Below are 22,350 nucleotides of genomic sequence, written 5' to 3'. Positions count from 1 at the left end.
GGTCCCCCTTCGCCCTCCCGGTGCCAGCGCGGCGGCGACCCCGCTCTCTGCACCCTTCGGGGCCGGGGGATTTCTCGCTACGGGGGCTTCGGAAAGCAGCTCTCGGCTTTTGCATGCCATTGGTGAAAATATTCCATTACTCCTCTTGCAGTTTTTGGTGAATCATACTCGCCACCTTCCCCGCCCCCCGCATTATCCGGAGTATTGTTTGATTTTGGAGACTAGTCTTAGTAGAGATGCCTGGAGAAGTTCGGAACAATAGACGTGTTTGAGACACGCCGCGGTACGTGACGGGTGCTGTAGAGTCTGCGATGAAAGATGGACTGTGGGATAGCTGTCCGTCGGCAGATAACAGTTTGTTTCTTTCTTTCTTTTTTCTTTTTTTTTTTTTTTTTTTACCAGAGGGGAAAATCAGTAGGCCTCATCCTGAAAGAACAGGGAGTGTAGCAACGAAACGAAGAAGTGTGGACTGTATTCCAGTGGATTCATTCAGAGTTGGCAGTCGGCTTTAGGAACCAAGGGGGCAGGAGGCTCAGATTGCGAAGGTGTCTGCAAGGGCAGAATTCATCAGTCAGGTGGGGGCACTGGGTCGAAACCGTGAGGCCTCCAGGATCCAGTCGCATCAAAAGGCAGAATTCATCAGTGTGAAAATCGGGTGATTTAAAATGTTCCCATTAGGAATGTGAATCAGAAGGAGTGCATTGGGGCCCTAAATTAGGATTTGACAGAGTTATTTGGGCGACAGGGGCCGAAGCCAAGTGAGCGGGTGTTTGATATAGGTTGGCGGGGCAGATGGGAGGCTCTGTAAACAGTGTCTTGTGACTTGGCAAAACCTCCCAAAGAAGGACCTGGCCGCGCATGAGTTCGCATTACGTGGAAAGACGAACCTTAAAAAGTTAATGGCTCCTTACTCCATTTGTTGGCATGATGGGTTCATCGTTTCAGGGAGCGTACGTATTTAGAAAGGAAATTCTGGGGGCAAATAGTACAGCATTTTTTAGTAATTACAATTTAAGAAACGATTTTTTTTTTTTTAAGTGTTGGATAGAACAAGCAATGACCTGCTTCTTACCCCTTTCTACTTTTCCAGAAAAATTAAAACTGCGTGAAAGACTTGATTTGTGCCATTGAGGAAACACAGATAATATTTTGAGGGATTCTAGCAGGGACTTGCTTACTGTGGTGCTAGGGGTTGGACCCAGGGATTTCACAATGAGCTACATCTCCAGCCCTTGTTCAATTTATTTTTTTCATTCTCAGGCAGGGTCTCGCTAAGTTGCTAACTTGTCCAGGCTGGGCTTGAACTGGCCATCTTTCTGCCCCAGCCTCTCACAGTGTTGAGATTCCTTGTGTTGGACACCACAGCAGGGACTTGTTAAATTGTTTTTTTTTTTTCCTCTTTGTTTTGTTTGAAACAGGGTCTCACTGTGTAGTTCATGGTGGTGTTGAGCTCACTATGTAGCCCATGCTGGCCTTGAATTCCTAGTGATTCTCCTGCCTCAGCTGGCCACGCGCTCAGGCATGCACCACCCTGCCCTGCTGTTTGATTTTTTTTGAGCTGGGGTCTCACTGTGTTGCCCAGGCTGCCTCAGATAGGCAGTTTTGCTTCAGGTAGCTGAGATTATAGGTTCCCACCAACATGCCTGGCAGGTTTTAAAATTTGATAAAAGGAAATAAATGGATCATTTTAGGAACATGAATTGTCAAAGAAAAATTTCCAGAAATTCTTTTCAGACTAGGTGACATTTTTGTGAAACCACCCTTCCTTTTTTTTTGGTTTTTTAAACAGGATCTCACTATGTAGCTCAAGCTGGTCTCAAACTCAGAGGTAATCCTCCTGCCTCAGCCTCCTGAGTGCTGGGATTACAGGTGTGTGCCGCCTTGCCCAGCTGGTTACATGGTAGTGAGTTCTAACAGGTTCTTATAAAGGGCTCTTGGACTTTTTGATTGCACCTACTGACATTTTTGGAAGTGTGAAAAAGGAGTTAATATTGGTAAGAAATAACTAAAAGCGTATTGTAGTGTTTTGAAATGTATGAATTGGAGCAGTAAGTTTAAATTGTGGCAGTAAGTGGCATCTTCTTGTGGAAATTTTTAAATATTGGCAAAATTCCTATTTCTGGAAAGCTACTAGATTTATAAATGATAGGTCAGTTTCCTGACGGAATCACATTACACAAGTATGCAAGTTGTTTGATTGCTTTAGTTGCAAAATTTTATGATAAGACTAGAATGTTTGTACAGGTTAAATATTAGAAACTTGGTAACTTTTTTTCTTGGGATTTTGAGGCAGGGTCTCACTATGTAGCCCAAGCTGGCCTTGAACTAGTGGTGTTTCTGCCTCAGACTCTCTAGTACTTGGATTTGAGGTATATGCTACCATGCCTAACCAACTTGATGGATTTTTAAAAATTTTTGTATCAGGGATTGAACTCAGGACCTTGCACTTGCGAGGCAGGCAGCAGAACCACTGAGCCAAATCCTTGGCTCTAACTTGGTGGATTTTTAATCCTATGAAGATACAAATGCTTTGGGAAGCTGAAAAGATTACTTAATATGCAGAGATTTTAAAGTTACATTACACATGTAGTTTTGGTTTAATGTAGCTTTTTTTTTGTTTTGTTTTGTTTTGAGACAAGGTCTCACTGTATATCTAGCTGGCCTTGAACTCATTATGTAGCCCAGGCTGGCCTGAAACTTGAAGTAATTCTTCTGCCTCAGCCTCTGAGTGCTGGAATTACAGGCATAGAGTGCCACACTTAGTTTGTAACTCAGCATTTTTTTTTTTGGTACTAGGGATGGAACTTGGGTCCTTGTGCTTGCGAGGTAGGCTGTAGAACCACTGAGCTAAATCCCTGGCCCTAATTCAGCATATTTTGAAGATGTATTATTATAGGCCTAGAGAAATTTCCAGTTTAAGAATCAGAGTTCCTTTTATTTTATGCTTACTCCTTTTCCTTTACATTGTAAATTGGAAAGCAGCGGACTTTTTTTTTGTTTTCTGTGCTTTTAGGGATTAAACCCAGGTCTTCAAAATGAGTCATATCCCCAGCTCCGCCTCCCCACTGGGGATCAATTTTGGACTTTGCGCTTGTGAGGCAGGCCCAGTGCCACTGAGCTACATCCCTGGCCCAGCTCTTTTTTTTTTAATGTTTTAATTTTGAGACGGGGTTTCACTAAGGCCCTGAGTTGTCTAGGCTGGACTTGAGCATGCCTCAGCCTCAGCCTCGACTGGGGTTATAGGTGTGCGAGGCAGCAGTGTAGATATTTTGAATTCGGATCCTCTTCCTTTGTAGCTAATTAATTAAAATGGATTATAGTTTTATAAGGATGTGGCTATGATTTCTGGTTATGAGAGTATGGTTCATGCTATAATCGGACTTTGTCTTATAGAAACATTTCATTTGTGCCAGAGAAATTAGCTTCATCAAGGCCAGAAATCAGGATATACTAGCCAGTCTCTGGCCTCCACTGACAAAACTCATGTTGGAGATGACTAAATTGGTGCTAATAGGAGAGTTACAGATACAGTAGCTTTGTTTGATGGGCTGAAAACTTGGCATCTAAATAGATGTTGTTGTCAACCCTGTGTTGTGAAATTTTCTGTCCAAATTTCACATATCTTCTATGCAATTGTTGTGGCAAGTTTTTATTTTATTTTAATTTTTGGTACCAGGGAATTGAACTCAGGCTCTTGTACATGCAAGGCAGGTGGCGGAACCACTGAGCTAAATCCCTGGCCCCCAAGTTTTTATTTCTTTAAAAAATGATAAAATTAGTAGTGTGTTAGCATTGTGCTAGATCACCAAATGGTCTTAAATTTGAGGGGCTGAAAGTGTGGCTTAGCTGTTGAGGGGTGCTTAGAAGGTAGAAAAGCCCTGGGTTCAATCCCAAGTATGTGTGCACACATGGGGAAAAAATTAAAAAGAAGCAAAAAGAAGGAAGATTGGTGATAACTTGAATTTCTTTAAATTTTCAGTTCAGTTTTTGAAATATCTATGAAAAAAATATGAGAGTATTTGGTATGTTAAACTTTGTCTAATACCATCTGGCAAGGAATTTTCCAGAATACTGAAGATCGGGCCGGGCGTGGTGGTGCATGCCTGTAATCCTAACACTTGGGAGGCTGAGGCAGGAGGATCTCTGTGACTTTGAGACCAGCCTGGGCTACATAGTGAGTTCCAGTTCAGTCTCAACTACATAGTGAGACCCTGTCTCAAAAAAACAAAAAAACAGGGCAGAGGATTTAGCTCAGTGGTTCTACAGCCTACATAGTGAGTTCCAGTTCAGTCTCAACTACATAGTGAGACCCTGTCTCAAAAAAACAAAAAAACAGGGCAGAGGATTTAGCTCAGTGGTTCCAGAGCCTGACTCACAAGCGCAAGGACCCGAGTTAAATCCCCAGTACCAAAAAAAAATAAAGAAGAATCAAAAAAACAATACTGAAGCTTACTCTTTGGATACATTTAGACTTAAAATATTTACTCCTTCAGATAGAAGTATTTCTAAATATATTATCTTTTTTAGGCTTTTTAACTTTTTATAATTTGAGTTTTTTCTTTTTTAGTACTTGATGTCATTCACAGCATTTGTAGTTTACAAATGTTGCCAGAATATTTAGAGCTATAGAAGTCACCTCCATCTATGCACTTACCACTCGTTAATTTAGTGACTGTTCTTTAACATTGTTTTGTTTTCTTTGGGCTCAGGTTATTTCTTCTTCTGTGTATTGTGCCTCTGTTGGTGCCGATTGTGCAGTTGCTTCCCTCTTCTGTCTTATCGGACTTGATGCTAAGAGGTTTGTGTAACTAGATAAAAAAGCTTCTTTGAGCTGAAAAATAAATTTCTGAGAGAAAGTTGGAGGGATTCTTTTGAGTAAAGCATGTGAGCTTTATTATAGGGACTTTGTACCTTCTATTCTGGCTTTGTATCCAGCCCCCCCCCAACTTCCGGGTTCTGGAAATTGCTGTTGTTCAGTACAGCTTGCATAAATGTGGTCTTGAGTAATAAATTATCTATGAAACCTCTCTGTACTTTGCTACATAAATGAGCTTATTCTTACTGTAAGGTAAATCTTGCTCTAATCTGCACATGAGTCAGTAGCAAAGGACTGAGACTTTCAATAACTGTTTTGTTAACTGAGATTAGCTTTCCATATTTTTCCAGATTTTATTTCACATGCCATACAGATGTTTGGTTCTTGGTTTATTTTGTCATTTTATAACCTTTTCTGGATTTTTTCTTTTTGGGGGTACCGGGGATTGAACTCGGGTCCTTGGGCTTGCAAAGCAGGCACTGGAACCACTGAGCTAAATCCCCGGCCTTTCCAGATTTTATAATTTATTTATTTAGTCTTTTTGAGACATAGTCTTGCTATATAGCTTAGGCTGGCCTTGAACTCTCTATATCCTAGGCTGTCCTCAAACTGACATTAATCCTCTTGCCTCAGCCTCCCAGTGCTGGGATTACAGGTGTGCACCACCACACCTGCGTGCTACAAATTGTGTTTTAAATGAAGGAATATTTTGGGGCTGGGATTTAGCTCAGTGGTGCTACCGCCTGCCTTGCACCTGAGTTTGATCCCTGTACCAAAAAAGAGAAAATTTTTTTTTCAGAAACAGAAAAGTAACTCACCACTCAGATCGAATGTTTTGCCTCATTTGCTATGCATATTGTTTTGGGGAAAATAAAATGTCACAGGTACCACCGATTCCATGTGCTCCCCATCTCTACAGATACCCTCTGTCTTCAGGCAGGTGCGTATTAATCTCACCTCTAGTTAGTACTGTAATCCCAGTACTTGGGAGGCTGGGCAGGAGGACGCCCCTTTGGAGGCCAGTTTGGGTGAGTTAGTGAGACTGTGTCTCAAGGGTAAATGAAAAGTGTCAGGGATATAGTTCAGCGCTTGTCTAGGATGTGCAGGGCCCTGGGTTCAGTCCCCAGTGCTGCCAAAAACAATAAGAAAAGCACTTCCCCCTAAAACCACTTGGCTTAATTTGAATTTACTAATTATTTACATCATATTGACTTTAGAAATTATAGTACCATTCCATCAAGATAACAATTGTACTTTTTTTTTTTTGGTACCCCGGATTGAACTCGCACCTTGAGCTTGTGAGGCAGGTGGTGGCACCACTGAGCTAAATCTCCAGCCTAACAATTATAAAATTGTAGCAGTGAAGTCACTTACTAGGCAAAGCGACTCTGGCTTTAGACTGATTGGTATTGGACTTGTCATACTGGGTATTTTCTCATGCTTTGATTGACACCCCCCCAAAAAAAAAACCTCTTGAGTCTTACAGTAAGTAATGTAAAATGTGTTCTTGAGTGATTATAGTAAAGACTCATTCAGGAAAAAATTGTCTCAGATTATTGCCTAGGTGCTCATAGGAAGCTTCCATTGTGAAACTGTACTGCCCAGGGTCAGCCAGCTCTGCAGTATGGCTGTTACTGAAGTGTGTGGTTTAGTTGGAGTACATCTGTGTAGGAGTCAAAGAGACAAAACCCTGCCGTTGAGATAAAGGACACTTAGTAGCTCAAAGGGAACAAGGAGATGGCTCATTAGAAACATAATGTATATGTCAGCTTTAACACTTCACTGTTATTTTAAGCTTGGAAACAAGATTTTGATGCTAGAATCCACTGGAATTATCACCCTTTTTTTGGACAGTGGAGCGAACATATGATATTTATATATTTTTTTTGTTTGTTTTTTTGAGACAGGGTCTCATTATGTAGTTGAGACTGACCTGGAACTCACTGTGTAGCCCAGGCTTGTCTCGAACTCACAGCAATCCTCCTGCCTCAGCCTCCCGAGTGCTGGGATTACAGGTGTGCGTCACCACACTTGGCTTGATATTTATTAATGGTAGTGTCAGTGTGTGAGATCCCATTGCTGCATCATCAGGTCAGTGGTGGTGTTGGGAGAGTATCAGCGAGACCAGTGTTAATGCTGTGTTGTAGTTAGCACATAACTGATGTCCACGTGGATATTTTAGATTACCTTCTTGGTAGTATGTATGTGCTGATACCCAAACTGTTGTATAATCGTTCACATAGGTCTGAAATTTCCTCTTCTGATAACTTTATAAACTGTTAGGTGAATGCTATTGTGTGATACGAGGACACAGTCTTGGTGTATGTGTCTTAGGAATGTCTGTTAAGTAATTACTACGTGTCAGGCAGTAAGTGGTAGCATAAGCACTTTCCGTAGATTATCCCATTGTTTGGTTAGCTTTTTATTTTATTTTAATTAATCAATTAATTAATTTAGGTACCGGGGATCGAACTCAGGTCCTTGTGCAGGTGCCAGAACCACTGAGCTAAATCCCCAGCCTGGTTAGCTTTTTAAATCAGTGCATCCCCACTATGGGGAACAAAATACTAACTGATTAGAGATGTTCAAGCGCAGTTCCACTTTTAAGATAAGTATTTTTATTCTTTTGACTCTTCCCTTGCACTCTTCCAATACTGGCAGTATTCTGGCAGAAAAAAGTTAACAAGCAGCTTAATTTGTTAGTATAAACAGGTGGGTTTTCCCTAAATGTAGAAGGAATTGAAATATACTTGTACTTGGATATTGCATACTGTACCTTTTCAAAGTACAAAAACATTTTAAACAGTCTTTCAAAAATGGTTATAGTATAGTAGTAGTGTGCTAAGTACCACTGAGCTAAATCCCCAGCCCCCCTCCTTTTTTTTTTGAAGACAGGGTCTTGCTATGTAATCCAAGCTGGCCTGGAATGTGAAGTGATCCTCCTGCCTCAGCCTCCTGAGTGCTTACAAGCATGCAATTCCATGCCTAGCTAGATGAAGTAATTTTTTTTTTTTTTTTTTTTTTGGTGCCAGGGACTGAACTTGGGTCCTTGCGCTTGTGAGGCAGGCAGCAGAACCACTGAGCTAAATCCCCTGCCCTAGATGAAGTGATTTTGATTTAGCTCTGTATGTGTTATTAAATGATTACTCTTATGTATAGCCTTTTTTTTTGTTTTTTTGTCTTTTGTTTTTTGAGATATGGCCTCACTCTGTAGTTGAGACTGACCTAGAACTCACTATGTGGCCCAAGCTGGTCTCGAACTCACAGCGATCCTCCTGAGTGCTGGGATTACAGGCGTGTGCCACCACGCCCCGCTATGTATAGCCTTTTTAAATTTTATTTTTGGTACCTGGGATCGAACTTGGGTCTGGCACCACTGAGCTAAACCCCCAGCCCTTTATGTATAGCTTTTTAAAGTAAATATTTTAGTTTTTTTATTTTTGTTTTTTAAGACAAGGTCTTGTTACATAGTTCATGCTAGCCTTGAACTCACTCTGAGCTCAGGCTGGTCTTTTGTTTTGTTTTTCTTTGTGTCCTTACATATTAATTATTTATTTTTACAGCAAAGTATTTATTGGTACGTTTTAGGCTTGATGAATTTGCGTATGTACAGAATACCTCCAGTCTCTTTTTTCCCCATCCCCTCTTCTCTAAAGGCCACTCCCCTCCCTGTGTACAAAAGCTTTGTTTCCGTTTTTTCCTTGTATTTTCTTTTTTTTCTTGTCTCCTCCTTCCTTTCTTCCTCCCTCTTCCCTTGTTCTCCTTCCTATTGGAACATTTTCTTCCCATTTCCCAATGTCTATTATACATTTTATTTTATTTTTTATATTTTTTGGTACTGGGGATTGAACTCAGGACCTCATGCTTTCCAGGCAGGCACTGTGCCCCTGAGTTACATTCCCAGCCTGTCTGTTACACATTTTAGTCCTTATTTCCACTTTTGGTTCCTCATGCTAGAGAAACAATTCTGTATTTAAATGTATGTGTCCAATTTATTTCACTTGAGAGTGTGGTCTCAGGGTCCATCCAGTTAGCTAAAAATGTCTGAAATGCATCCTTCTTTATGGCAGAGTAGTACTCCACTGTATTAAAAAAAAGACATCTGGGCTGGGGTTGTAGCTCAGTGGCACAGTGTCTGCCTGGTAAGTGCAGGGTCCTGAGTTCCATTCCTGGTACCAAACAACAACAACAACCAAACCCCTCACATCTTCTTCATCCATTCATTGTTTGTTGGGCATTTGGGCTGTTCCAAGAATTCACTATTCCAAACTGTGCTGCTATAAACATGGGTGTGCATATATTGCTGTGGTCTGATGCTTTTGATTTTTGGGGTTAGAGACTAAGAAGGGGAATAGCTGAGTCAAATGGAACCTCTAGTTTTAGTTGATTTTTTTCCCCCTGTACCCGGAATCGAACTCAGAACCTTGGGCTTGCAAGGCAGGCACAGTGCCACTGAGCTAAGTCCCTGGCCCTACTTTGTTTTTTTGCAGACTCTCCATACTGATTTCTATGGTGGTTGTACCAGTCTACACTCCTACCAACAGTGGAGAGGGGCTCCTTTTTCCCCACATCCCCGCCAGCGTTTATCATCAGTTGGTTTCTTGATAACAGGTATTCTTGCAGGAGTCAGATGGAATATCAGCTTTGTTTGGTTTTGTTTGTTTGTTTGTTTGTTTGTTTATTTTGGGTGAGGTACCAGGGATCGAACTCATCAGCTTTGTTTTAAACTGGTCATCTCTCAAATGACCAGTTATGTTGAACATTTTTTCATTCTTTTTTTTTTTTTGGTCTCTTCATTCTTTTGGTGGTTTCTCTTGCTGTGCAAAAGCTTTTTAATAAGATGAGGTCCTAGTCAATTTAAGAAGATGAGTCCTAGTTCCTATGTGGTCTGGGTTGTTCATGAATTCTTTGCCTACTCCCTGTGCCCTCAAGTGCTCTACCTATTCTCCCTTCCAGCAGATTTAGTGTTTCTTTTTTATATATTTAGATCCTTGGTCCATTTCAATTTTAGTTTAGTGCATGGTGAAAGACATGGGTTTAGTTTCAATTTTCGGCATGCAGAAAGCCAGTTTTTCCAGCACCATTTATTAAAGAGTCTATCTTTCTTTCAGTGAAGGTGTTTGGCTCCTTTGTCAAGTATGAGGTGGCTGAGTGTGTCTGGAGTTGTTTCTGAATCTTCTAATCTGTTCCATTGATCCTCAGGTCTCTTTTTTTGGCCAATATCATGCTGTTTTTATCACAGTAGCTTTGAAGTATAGTTTCAGGTGAGGGATTATGATGCTCCCTGCCTTACCTTTGTTGCCCAGAATTGCCTTTGCTAGTCTAGGCTTCTTCTGATTCCAAACCCAGGCTGCTCTTGAACTCTTTCTTGACAGTTCTTCTTCTGAGTGCTGGGGATTACAGGTGTGTACCATCATGCCTGGCACAATTTTTGAAATTAAAATTGTAAATTGTAAAACAAGGTTTGGGAGGAAAGGTGCTTTTTCTTTGCCTCATTGGTTCAGATATTTAAATGATGTGAAATTCTTAATTGTTATAATTTGGAAAGTGAATTTTTTGAAGTATTAAAAGTTCTCATTTAGTTTTATCATTTATGCATGAACAGCCCCCCAGATTGGGGCTCAAACTCAGGACTCTGTGCTTGCCAGACAGGTGAGGCACCATTAAGCTACATCGCTGGCCCTAGTCTAGGGTTTTGCTTTTTGGTACTGGGGATTGAACTTGGGACCTTGTGCTTGCGAGGCAGGTGGCAGAACCACTGAGCTAAATCCCTGATCCCCCAGTCTAGGTTTTATTTATTTATTTATTTATTTTTTGGTACCGGGGCTTGAACTCAGACCCTTGCACCTATGAGGAAGGTGGCGGAACCACTGAGCTCCCCCCCCATCTAGGTTTTAATGAAGTTTGGGTTTTAAAAAACTGCCTGTGCTTGCAAGTGCAAGGTCCTGAGTTTGATTCCTGGTACCAAAAAAAAAAAAAAAATGTTTCCCTGTGCATCCATCCAAGATGGTGTACATAGAATTATCCTGGGCTATTTCTGACTACTGGTTTTTCTTTTCCCTTTAGGTGAGGCAGGCGACCAATCAAATTGTGATGAATTGTGCTGATATTGACATTATTACAGCTTCATACGCACCAGAAGGAGATGAAGGTAAGGGCTGTTTTCTATTTTAATTTGTTCTGTGTGTGTGTTTGTGTAATATATGTACTTTTAGGTGAAGACATTAATCTTTTTTGGTGGGGGTTACTGGGGATCGAACTAGGGACCTTGTGTTTGTGAGGCAGGCGGCAGAACCACAGAGCTAAATCCCCGGCCTGAAGACATTAATCTTTATTTATTTATTTATGTTTTGGTACTGGGGACTGAACTCAGGCCCTTGTGCTTGCAAGGCAGGCACCGTAACCACTGAGCTAAATCCTCAGCCCATAATCTTTATTAATTAATTAATTAAACAAAAAGTGTTTTTTTATGGCCAGTGATGTAGCTCATTGGTGCTGCTGCCTGCCTTACAAGTGTGAGGTCCTGAGTTCAATACCTGGTACCAAAAACAAAACTTTTTTGAGGCAGAGTCTTGCTATGCAGTTCAGGCTGTCCTTGTACGCACAGTGAAGCCCAGAATGGCCTGGAACACACACCAATCCTCCTGCCTCAGCCTCCCAAGTGCTGAGATTACAGGCATGTTTATTAATTTAAAAACAAATTTTAGGCTGGGTGCAGTGGTGCATGTCTGTAATCCCAGCATTTAAGAGGCCAAAGTTGGAAGAGTGCCATAAAGTAGAAGGTGGCCTAAGCTCCATAGTGAGTTCAAGGCCATCCTGAAATACGTAGTGAGATTCTACCTCAAAAACACCAAAAAATAAAGATTCTTTATGTGTTTATAGGAAATATTTGACTAGCGTGTTACTGTATTATGAAATAAAAAAAGTCACAATTTAAGATTTCCTTGAAACATGTTTTTGTTTGTTTTTTGAGACAAGGTCTCACTTTGTAGTTCATGCTGGACCTGAACTCACTATGTAGCCCAGCCTGGCCTTGAACTCTAGCAATCCTCTTGCCTCAGCCTCCTGAGTGCTGAGATTATAAGCGTGCATCACCATGCCTGACACTTTTTTTTTTTGACCTAGGGTCTCATCATGTAGTTTACGCTGACCTTGAACTCACTGTGTAGCCCAGGTGGGCCTTAACTCATGGGGATTCTCCTGCCTCAGTCTCCTGAGTACTGGGATGACAGGTGTTTGCCACTATGCTTGGCTTAATTTTTTTTTATTTTTAAAATTTTTATTAGTACATTTTAGATATACATAATGATAACATTCATTACAGAGAATTTTTACCTGTACATGATATATCTTGCTTCTTTTTGTCCCATTCCTCTTTCTTTCAACCCCTCTTCTACTTTTTTTTTTTTTGTTACCGGGGATCGGACTTGGAACCGTGTGCTTGTGAGGCAGGCGGCAGAACCACTGAGCTAAATCCCCGGCCCCTTCCTCTTCTTATTTACAAAAACTTTATTTCCAGTTTTTTCTTCTATTCTTTCTTCTTTTCGCCCTTCCCCCTCCCTTGTTCCTCTTCTCATTTGAACATTTTCTTCTGACTTCCTATTACATATCTATCACATATTTTAGTCCTTATTTCCACTTTCGGTTTCTCACATCAGCGAAACAATGTGGTTTTTAAACATGTGTACCCAATTTATTTCACTTAAGAGTATGGTCTCAAGTTGTATCCATTCAGCTGTAAATGTCTCAAGTCACCTTCTTTTTGGCAGAGTAGTACTCCATTGTAGAAAAGAAACACATTTTTTTCCAGTTTTTGCTTGATATGTATTTCCAAGATGTAGCTATTCCAAACTGTGCCGCTGTAAACATGGGCGTGCATATATCGCTGTGGTCTGATGCTTTTAATTCTTCTGGGAAGAGACCAAGAAGGGGAATAGCTGGGTCAGGTGGAACCTCTACTTTTAGTTGTTTGAGGAATCTCCACACTGATTTCCACAGTGGCTGCCCCAGTCTGCACCCCACCAGCAGTGGAGAAGGGCTCCTTTTTCCCCACAGCCCCGCCAACACTTGTTATTGGCTGATTTTTTCATAACTGGTTTAATTTTAAATTTTTAAATCTATTTAACTGCCAGGAAATAATTCATAGGGCTTAAAACGTCTTGACTGCCTTGACTGAATGAAGCTAAGCTTACATAATGGTCTCTGTCTCAGGGAAGCCTGTTGGTGTGTCGCTAAGGCAGGCAGGAGGGAGGCCTACTGATAGGAATGAAGAAAAATTTGCAGAGATTCAGAGGAAATGTTACTTTCTTTAGGTTCATACAGTATTTTTCTTTAAAACTAGGTAAGATGCATTTCTCAGCCCTTTGCTCCTACAACAGGAAAAACCTGGAGTCATGTGAAAGCCCATGTAATTTTAGAATGTAAAAGAGTGAGAAATTATTTAATTTTATCCTTGGACAGAGTAGCATTTGAAGATTTTTCCCTTTTGGTGTTTTTTGTTTTGTTTTTTGTCTTTTGAGTCAGGGTCTGGCTATGTAGCTTAGGCTGGCCTTGAACTCACTGTGTAGCCCAGGCTGGCCTCAAACTAGTGGTGATCCTTCTGCCTCAGCCTCCTGAGTGCTGGGACTACAGGTACACGCTGCCACCACTTCCACCACGGCAGGCAAAGATGTCTTCCTTACAGGATGTGACATATTTTTTTCTTTAGAAACCAGTAGTTGTAGGGGCCAGGGATGTAGCTCAGTGGTGCTGCCACCTGCCTAGAAAGCCCTGGTACCATTAAAAAGAGAAACCAGTAGTTGTATATTTGACTTCCACATATTTCCAGAGTAGAACTTTGACAATAGGGAATAAATGAAACAATAAGGCTGACACTGTTGTTTCCCCTTTTTATTCCTTTTTCTTTTTTTTTTACTTTGATTTGAACTTGGGATCTTGTACTTGCCAGGCAGGCAGTGAAACCACTGACCTAAATTCTTGCCCACCACCACCTTTTTTTTTTTGAGATCTCACTATTAGTTCAGCCTGGCCTTGAAACTAGGGCAATCCTCCTGCCTCAGCCTCCCAAGTTCTGGGATTACAGGTGTGCACCCAGCTCTACTACCATTTTTAACCTAGCTAGTCACATCTGGTGCTTAGTAATACTTACAACTGCTTTCTGTAAGACTAATTTAATTTAGATATCTGTGGCCACTAAATCTTGGTGCTTTAAGGTATAGTTAGGAAATTAATTTAATGATGTAAAATTATTCCTTTTTTTGGGGGGGGGTTTTTGAGACAGGGTCTCACTATGTAGTTGAGACTGACCTGGAACTCACTATGTAGCCCGGGCTGGTCTTGAACTCACAGCAATCCTCCTGCCTCAGCCTCCTGAGTGCTGGGCTTGTGCCACCACCCCCGGCTCTAAATTGTTGCTTCTTGATCTAAATTTTTTTTTTTTGTACCAGTGATTGAACTCAGGACCTTGGGCTTGCAAGGCAGGCGGCAGCACCAGTGAACTAAATCCTCAGTCCTAATATTAAGTTTTTGATAGATGAGAACAGGCCACCTCATGAAATGTGCAGTAACCTGAAAGAACATGAGTGTGCATCTCTATAAACTAAGGCACTATCTTGTAAACATAATTTAAAAACTTTGCTGGCTGTGGTGATACACACCTGTAATCCTAGCACTCAGGAGGCTGAGTCAGGAGGATCGCCACCAGTTTGAGGCCAGCCTGGACTACACAGTTTGAGGCCAGCCTCAACTGCATAGCAAGACTTTATCTAAAAAACAAAAAAGATCTGATTGAGAACTTATTTTGTAATATTAAAAAGAAAGAAAGAGTAAAGCCAGTACGGAAAATGGCTGAAAACTGTTGCTTCGCTGTTCTTCACTTCAAGCATTGGTGAGATCACTGCACTTAAGCCAGTCAAAGAAAGCCCCATCCCACGCAGTGCAGGGAGCAGCATTACCATCAGTACTGCGGGAGAACATGAAAGTCCTGAATGCCAGCACGCGGGTCCTGACACATAGTCTTCATTCCATTTACTACTCATAGACGGCGTGGGTGTGACCACACAGAAAATGGGCATTTAAACTTTGAACCAAGTTTTTCCATAGTATACTCTGTCAGGTATGTGTTTGTAGTATTAGTGGTGTAAGAAGAAAAATGTTGCCGCAGTGACATACCAGTTCATTCAGAGTTCTGACACATAGTTTCAGATCGGCCAGCGCCACTTTAGTTCATCATAACCGTGTGGTGTTCATTCGTGGAGTACAGTTTATCCGTGGATGTGTGCATGTGGCCATAAGTGTGAGTATACGGAATAAAATACCTTAGGAATATAGCCAAGTATTAATATCAGAGCACAGCTATTAACTGGACAAAAAGGAGTGGTTCTTCACACGTGATTGTAGCACTTTTGAACTCTCCCAGTACTTATCCTGTCATACACTTACTGTAGATAATGAATAACATTAATCGGCCACTGTCTCTTTACAATCGATTTGTTTTATGTTATCATTCTGAAAATACATGCACACTTCAAAATAGGATTCTTTCAAGAAGGAAAATTATCAATTTCTTTCTCTTTTTTGATACTGGGGATCGAACTCGGGTCCTTGTGCTTGCGAGGCAGGCGGCAGAACCTCTGAGTTAAATGCCTGGCAAATTATCAATTTCTAATAAAAAAGTATTAATATGTAAAATTTTATTAAACATTTTTAAATGAAACGAACTTGAGTAGAACTTTAGTTCTAAAAATGGTAGCTTAGGTAAAAGGCCTCAAATCAGATTTCCTTTGGGGTTAAACAGATAACAAAAATGAGTGATTCAGTCTGGTTTAGGAAAATGAGCGACAGAACAGAGGCTGAACCAAAGCATACACGTCTTACATCAATATATTCAAATTCTAGCAGGGCGTGGTGGCGCATGCCTGTAATCCCAGCACTTGGGAGGCTGAGGCAGGAGGATCGCTGTGAGTTTGAGACAGTCTGGGCTACATAGTGAGTTCCAGGGCAGGCTCAACTATGTAGTGAGACCCTGTCTCAAAAAAAAAAAAACAAACCAAAAACTAAAACAAAATATATATCCAAATTCTTTTTTTTGGTTTTGTGAGAGAGGCTGACTGCTCATTCTTGCTCTTTTCCCGCCTGTGGGTTTTGCAGACGCATAACGACGCACTCCCAGCAAGACTTCCTGTCTTCCCTGCCCTAAAACCCTCCACTCTGACTCTGCATCCCTGCCTTCTGAGAGATACTGATCTTATTACTGTGGCTATAATTTGCCTTTCCAAAGTGTACATTGTTGGAATGATACAGTACCTAACCTTTTCAGGTTAGCTGCTCTCACTTTAGTAGCAGGCACTGAGGTTTTATCTATGTCTGTTCACAGCTTAATAGCTCATTTCTTTTTCGTGTTGAGAAGTGTTCCATTTTCTGGATGTGCCGCGGTGTATCCATTCACCTCCAAGGGCGTCTCGGTTGCTTCCAAGTTTTGGCAATTATGAACAAAGCTGCTAGAAACATCCATGTGCAGGTTTTTGTTGGACTTAAGTTTCCAGCCCACTCGCATAAGTAGCAACGAGTGTGACTGCTGGATCATATGGTTGGAGTACATTTAGTTTTGTAAGAATCTGCCACTCTGTCTTCCAAAGCGGCTGCACCCAGTTGCGTGCCCACTGACAGTGAATTGCAGTGTTCCTGTCGTCTGCATTCTTGGCAGCATTGGATGTTAGTGGTGTTTGGGATTTTGGCCGTTCTGGTGGTTTTGCATTGGTGTGTGATTATCGTTTTAATGTGCATTTCCCTGATGATGTAGGATCTGAAGCGTCTTTCCCATGCACATTTGCCCTATCTGTGTCTTTGGTGAAGTATCTGTTTAGATCTTTTTTTTTCCTTGTCCCCCCACCACCAACCTGTTTGTTTTCAGACAGAGTCTCATCGTGTAGCCCAGGCTGGCCTCAAACTGGCGGCGATCCTTCCATTTCAGTCTCCCAAGGGCTAGGATTATGGACGTGCACCACTGTACCCAGTCTTTCCCTGGCCTGGCCTTGAACTCCTGGGCTCAGGTGATCCTCCTGCCTCAGCCTTCTGACTGGAAGGGATTATACACATGCACCCCTGTGCCTGTGTTTGCCCATTTTAAAACGGGATAGTTTGAGGCTGGGGATTTAGCTCAGTAGTTCTGTTGCCTGCCTTGAAAGCACAAGGTCCCAAGTTTGATCCCCAATATATAGGACCAAAAATATAAGAAAATGGGATAGTTTGTTTTCTTAATGTCAAGGTGTAAGAAGTTTTTGTTTCTGTTTTTTGAGGCAGGGTCTCCCTTTATAGTTCAGGCTGGCCTTGAATTCACTGTGTAGCCCAGCCTGGCCTCACATCTGTGGCATTCTTCTTGCCTCAGCCTCCCAAGAGCTGGGCTTACAGGCATATGCTACCATGCCTGGATCAGGTTTAAGAAATTTTGTGTACCTTAAGTAACTGTACTTAAGTTATGTCTTTTGCTAATAGTTTCTATTATCCTGTGGCTTGTTTTATTATCCTTTGGGTGGTATTATAAGGCAGAATTCTTTTCCAGAGCAGAATTTGAAGTTTGAGTTATGATTCTTTCCTGGATTATGCCTTTGCTATTGTATCTGAAAAGCTGGGGCTGAGGATGTAGCTCAGTGGCACTGCATCTGCTTGGCAAGAACAAAGTCTTGAGTTTGCTTCCCAGTATTGGGCGGGGGGAAGCCATCACCATACTCTGAGTTACCTAGATTTTCTCTTGTATTTCGTTTTGGGAGTTTTATATACATCTATGTTTTTACATTTAGGTCTCTGATCCATTTTGAGGTAGTTTTTGTAAAGGATGTAAACTGTGTCTAGATTTTTTTTTTTTCTTTTTCTTTTTTTTCTAACACATACATGTCCAGGGCTGGGGATGTAGCTCAGTGGTTCTGTTGCCTGCCTCGCTAGTGCAAGGACCTAAGTTCCATTCCTGGTACCAAAAACAGCAACAGCAACAACAAAAAACAAACATATACATGTCCAGTTGTTCTAGCATGATCTTTTGTTGTTCCTTTTGGGTTTTTTTGTTTTGTTTTTGTTACCAGGGATGGAACTCTGGTCCTTGCGCTTGTGAGGCAGGCGGCGACTCCACTGAGCTAAGTCCCTGGCCCTGGTTTTGGTTTATTGAAATAGGGTCTCTCTATGTAGTTTAGGCTTGCTTTGACTTACTCTGTAGCCCCACTGGCCTTGAACTCACAGCAATCCTACCTCATCCTCCCGAGTGCGGAGGTCATAGGTGTGCACCGGCATACCCAGCTAGCATGATTCTTTGAGGAGACTTTTTCCGTTGTTTTGCCTTTGGTCCTTTGTCAAAGATCAATTGACTCCATTTGTGTGGGTCATTTCTGGGTTCTCTGTTCTGTTTTGTCTCTCCCTTCACTAATACACCTTCTGTACTTTAATAGGAAGTATTAAAGTTGGGTAGTGTCAGTCCTTTTTATTCTTTAGTACTATGGTGACTCTTCTGGGTCTTTTGCCTCTCCATATAAACATTAATTAACTTTTGGTTTTTGAGACAGGGTCTCACTATGTTGTCCTGGCTGGCCTTGAACTCGCTGTGTAGCCCAAGCTGGTCCCAAATTCATGATGATTGTCCTGCCTCAGTCTCCTGAGTGCTGGGACCGACTGCAGGTGTGCACCACCGTGCCTGGCCAATTTGTCAATATCTACAAAACCTGCTGGGATTTTTAATTGAAATTGTGTTCAATTTGTAGATCAAGTTTGGCAGAACTGACAGGTTAACCATTGTTAGTCTGCCCATAAACATGAATACTTCTGCATCTCTTTAGTTGTTCGTTCATTCATTCATTTATTGGTACCAGGGATTGAACTCAGGACCTTGTGCTTGTGAAGCAGGCAGCAGAACCACTGAGCTAAATCCCTGGCTCTAGTTGTTGTTTTATTATTGTTATTTTGACTTTTGTTTTTTGTATTAGGGATTGAATTCAGGACCTTGCACTTACAAGGCAGGCGGCAGAACCACTGAGCTAAATCCCCGGCCCTCTTTTTGACTTTTTGAGGCAAGGTCTTGCTATGTAGTTCAGGATGGCCTTGAACTTATTATATAGCCCAGACTGTCCTTGAACTTGCAGTGATCCTCTTGCCTCAACCTCCCAGTGCTGGGATTACAGGTGTGTGCCACCATTTTAGTTGTTCTTTTTTTTTTCCTGGTACTTGGAATCAAACTGAGGACCTTGCAAGATTTGTAGTTTTCTTCATATGGGTAATGTTCATATTTCATTAGATATACCTAAGTATTTCATTTTGAAGGTGCTAATATAACTGTGTATTATGCAAGCATATAAACAGGTATATAATCAGTTTAACAATAACCCACAACCTTGGACCAACTAGCACATATATTATCAAATACACTGTTGCTGTTATTTTGAATGAAATGTTATTATTAGCACAGTTAAGAAAAATATAAATGTTTTTATTTTATTTTCATTTATTCTCTGATGTAGAGAATTCTTTTTTTGATACCAGGGATTGAATTCAGGCTCTTGTGCTTGTGAGGCAGGCGGTGGCACCACTGAGCTAAGTTCTGGCCCCTTTATGTAGATCTGAATATGAATTACATAATTTTCCTTGTCACTGAAGAACTTATTCTAACACTTCCTGCAAGACACGTCTGTTGGCAACACATTACCAAGTTTTTATCTGAGAATGCATTTCTTTTCTTCACTTTTAAGGCTATGTGTACACCATTCTAGATTGCTTGATCATCCCTCCACCTTCTGGGGGTGGAACTCAGGACCTTGTGCTTGCCTGGCAGATGTGGTGCCACTGAGCTAATTCCCCAGCTCTGTTCCATTTTTTTTTCTTTTTTGTACCAGAGATCGAACTTGGAACCTTGTGCTTGCAAGGAAGGCAGCAGAACCACTGTTTGATCATTTTTGAGGATAAATTCGGTATAGTTTTTATTTTGCTCCTTTTTACCTGTAATTTGCTACCTCTTTTACCTCTAATTTCTTTTAGAAAGTTTTTTTTTTTTTAGCTTTGAATTTTTTCTGAAGTTTGACTCTGATATGACTAAATGTAACTTTTTGTTTTGTTTTGTTTTGGTTTTTTTTGAGACCAGGTCTCACTATGTAGTGAGGCTGACCCCGACCTCACTGTGTAGCCCAGGCTGGTCTCGAACTCACAGTGATCCTCCTGTCTCAGCCTCCCAAGTGCTGGGATTACAGGCATGCACCACCAGGCCTGGCTGTAGCTTTTGTTTTATTTTTGGCACTTATCCTGTTTGGTTTTGGATTTCCTTGGTTTTTTATGTGGCGTCTGACACTGATTTGGAGAAATTCTCAGTCATTATTGCTTCAAATATTGCTTCTGTTCCATTTTTTTCTTCCTTTTCCTTTGTCTCAAAATTCTTGGACATTCCAGGTGGGGCGTGTGTGTGTGTGTGTGTGTGTGTGTGTGTGTGTGTGTGTCTTTTTGCTTTTTAGTTTGGAAATTTTCTATTGTCATAGCCTCAAGTTCAAAAAGTCTGGTAATTCATCTCGTTAAAGGCATTCTTTATTTCTTTTACAGTGTTTTTATTTCTGATACTCTTTTCTTGATTGTGTCTTAGAATTTTCATCTCTTTATTTACATTATCCATTTCACATGTTGTTTACTTTTTCTGTTAACTCTTTTAGTATATTAATAATGGTTTGAAAAGTTGCCTTTCTGATAATCCCACTGTTCCTGCCATATCTGACTTGTTCTCATGTTTGCTGAATCAAATTGTATCCTTTTTTTTTGTTTTTTTTTTTTTTTTTTTTTTTTTTTACTCACTATGTAGTGAGACTGACCTAGAACTCACAGCGATCCTCCTGCCTCAGCCTCCCGAGTGCTGGAATTATAGGTGTGTGCCACCACGCCCAGCCAAATTGTATCTTTTGATTACAGTACATTTTGTAAGGGTGTATGTGTCTCACTGGAGATTGAACCCAGGGCATGCTATATGACTGAGCTACTTCCCTCGGCCCCTTATAAGTTTTCTGTTGAAAGATGGTATGGTATACTTGCTAAAAGGAAATTAACCAAGCCGTTCTATAGTTCTGGGTTTAGGACTCCGTTTTTGTGAGCCTGAGCTAGGAAATTCACCAAGGCTCCTCAAATTTATCACCTCTTCGATGGGACAGGGTAGCTTATTTGCTTTCTTACTCATGGAAGGGGTAGAGTTGGTTATTTTTCTTTCGCCACGTAGGTTAAACTCTGCTGAAGTCCCACCAATTTAAACTTTGGGAAAAATCTTCTCTAGAAGACAAGCCTTGTAAATAACAGAATGACTGCTCATGGCCGAGTATTTAGCTTAGTGGCACTGAGCCTGCCTCACAAGCACAAGGTTGAGTTCAATCCCCACTACCAAAGCAAGCAAACAAAAAATAATAGTAACAGAATGCTCAGCCAGGCATGGTGGTGCATGCCTGTCATTCTAGCACTCTGGAGGCTGAGGCAAGAGAGTCACTGTGTGTTCAGGCCAGCCTGGGCTACATAGTGAATTCAAGGCCAGCCTGCACTACAAAGTGGAACTCTGTCTCCGAAAGAAAAAAAAGAACAGAATGTGCCACTGTAGAGTTGCACATTGCTTAGTGACAGAATATATGTTCTGAGATACGTGTTGTAAGGCAGTTTTGTTTGTTTCGGTTTGGTTTTTTGAGTCGGTCTCCCTTTGTAGTTGAGGCCTCCCTTGAACTCACTGTAGCCTAGCCTGGCCTGGAACTCATGATGGTTCTCCTGGCTCAGCCTCCTAAATGCCGCTATTTTGTTGCTGTGTTGTACAGTTGATGATGTTAAATTTGCTGCATTGTTTTTCCTTCTTAGAGATACATAAAATAATGGTGTATATTGCAGCTGTTGATAATTTAGATTAAATATAGTAAGCATGGACACACTTTTTTTTTGTGGGGTACAGGGTCTTGCCATGTATTTTAGGCTGACCTTGAACTCACCTGTAGCCCAAGCTGGCCATGAACTTGTGGCATTCCTGCCTCTGCCTCACAAGTGCTGGGATTTCAGGCATGGGCCGTCATGCCCAGCCCTTTCTTTAGCTATTTGTTTTTCTTGTTTCGTTTTTTTGTACTGGGGACTCAAACTCAGGACCTTGGGCTTGCAAGGCAGGTGGTGCAACCACTGAGCTAAATCTCCGGCCCTCTTTCTTTAGCTTTTAAAGAAAATCAGTAGAGTCTGGGAAAATGTTTATTTCATCTAAAAACCAAATGTTTAAAGTATTCAGTAAATACCATTTCCTTCAGATTGTGTTTAAAACAACTTATTTTCATTTATTCCTTAAAACTTAGCTAAAAACTTTGTTAGCTAGAGCTCTGTTAGATAATATATTTCATTTCATTTTATTTTTTGCAGTGTTGGAATTGAACCTAGGGCCATGTACCTACGAGGCAAGCACTCTGCTGCTAACCTACATCCCTTCCCCCTTTCTCTGTGTTTTTGTTCTGAAATGTGCTTCTTCTGTCCTCGGTTTTTATTTTTGCTGGCCTCGAGTTTTTTGTTTGCAG

General features: G+C 41.2%; 1 protein-coding gene across 1 annotated transcript in view; it reads left to right on the top strand.

Moving 5' to 3' along the window:
* Nucleotides 1-884: 884 nt before the first annotated feature.
* Npepps (aminopeptidase puromycin sensitive) overlaps nt 885-22,350 on the top strand; it is a 78,187-nt gene continuing 56,721 nt past the window's right edge. Inside the window, exons 1-2 of the mRNA XM_033763117.1 lie at nt 885-950; nt 10,883-10,967. Coding sequence (XP_033619008.1) covers nt 900-950; nt 10,883-10,967 — 136 coding nt within the window. The 5' untranslated portion in view covers nt 885-899. The remainder of the gene's footprint in view (nt 951-10,882; nt 10,968-22,350) is intronic.

Source organism: Fukomys damarensis, unplaced genomic scaffold (assembly GCF_012274545.1).
Source record: "Fukomys damarensis isolate Sample0158 unplaced genomic scaffold, DMR_v1.0_HiC HiC_scaffold_13, whole genome shotgun sequence".
Lineage (NCBI taxonomy): Eukaryota > Metazoa > Chordata > Mammalia > Rodentia > Bathyergidae > Fukomys > Fukomys damarensis.
Note: the sequence above shows the minus strand (reverse complement) of the source record. Positions and strands in the feature narration are given on the sequence as shown.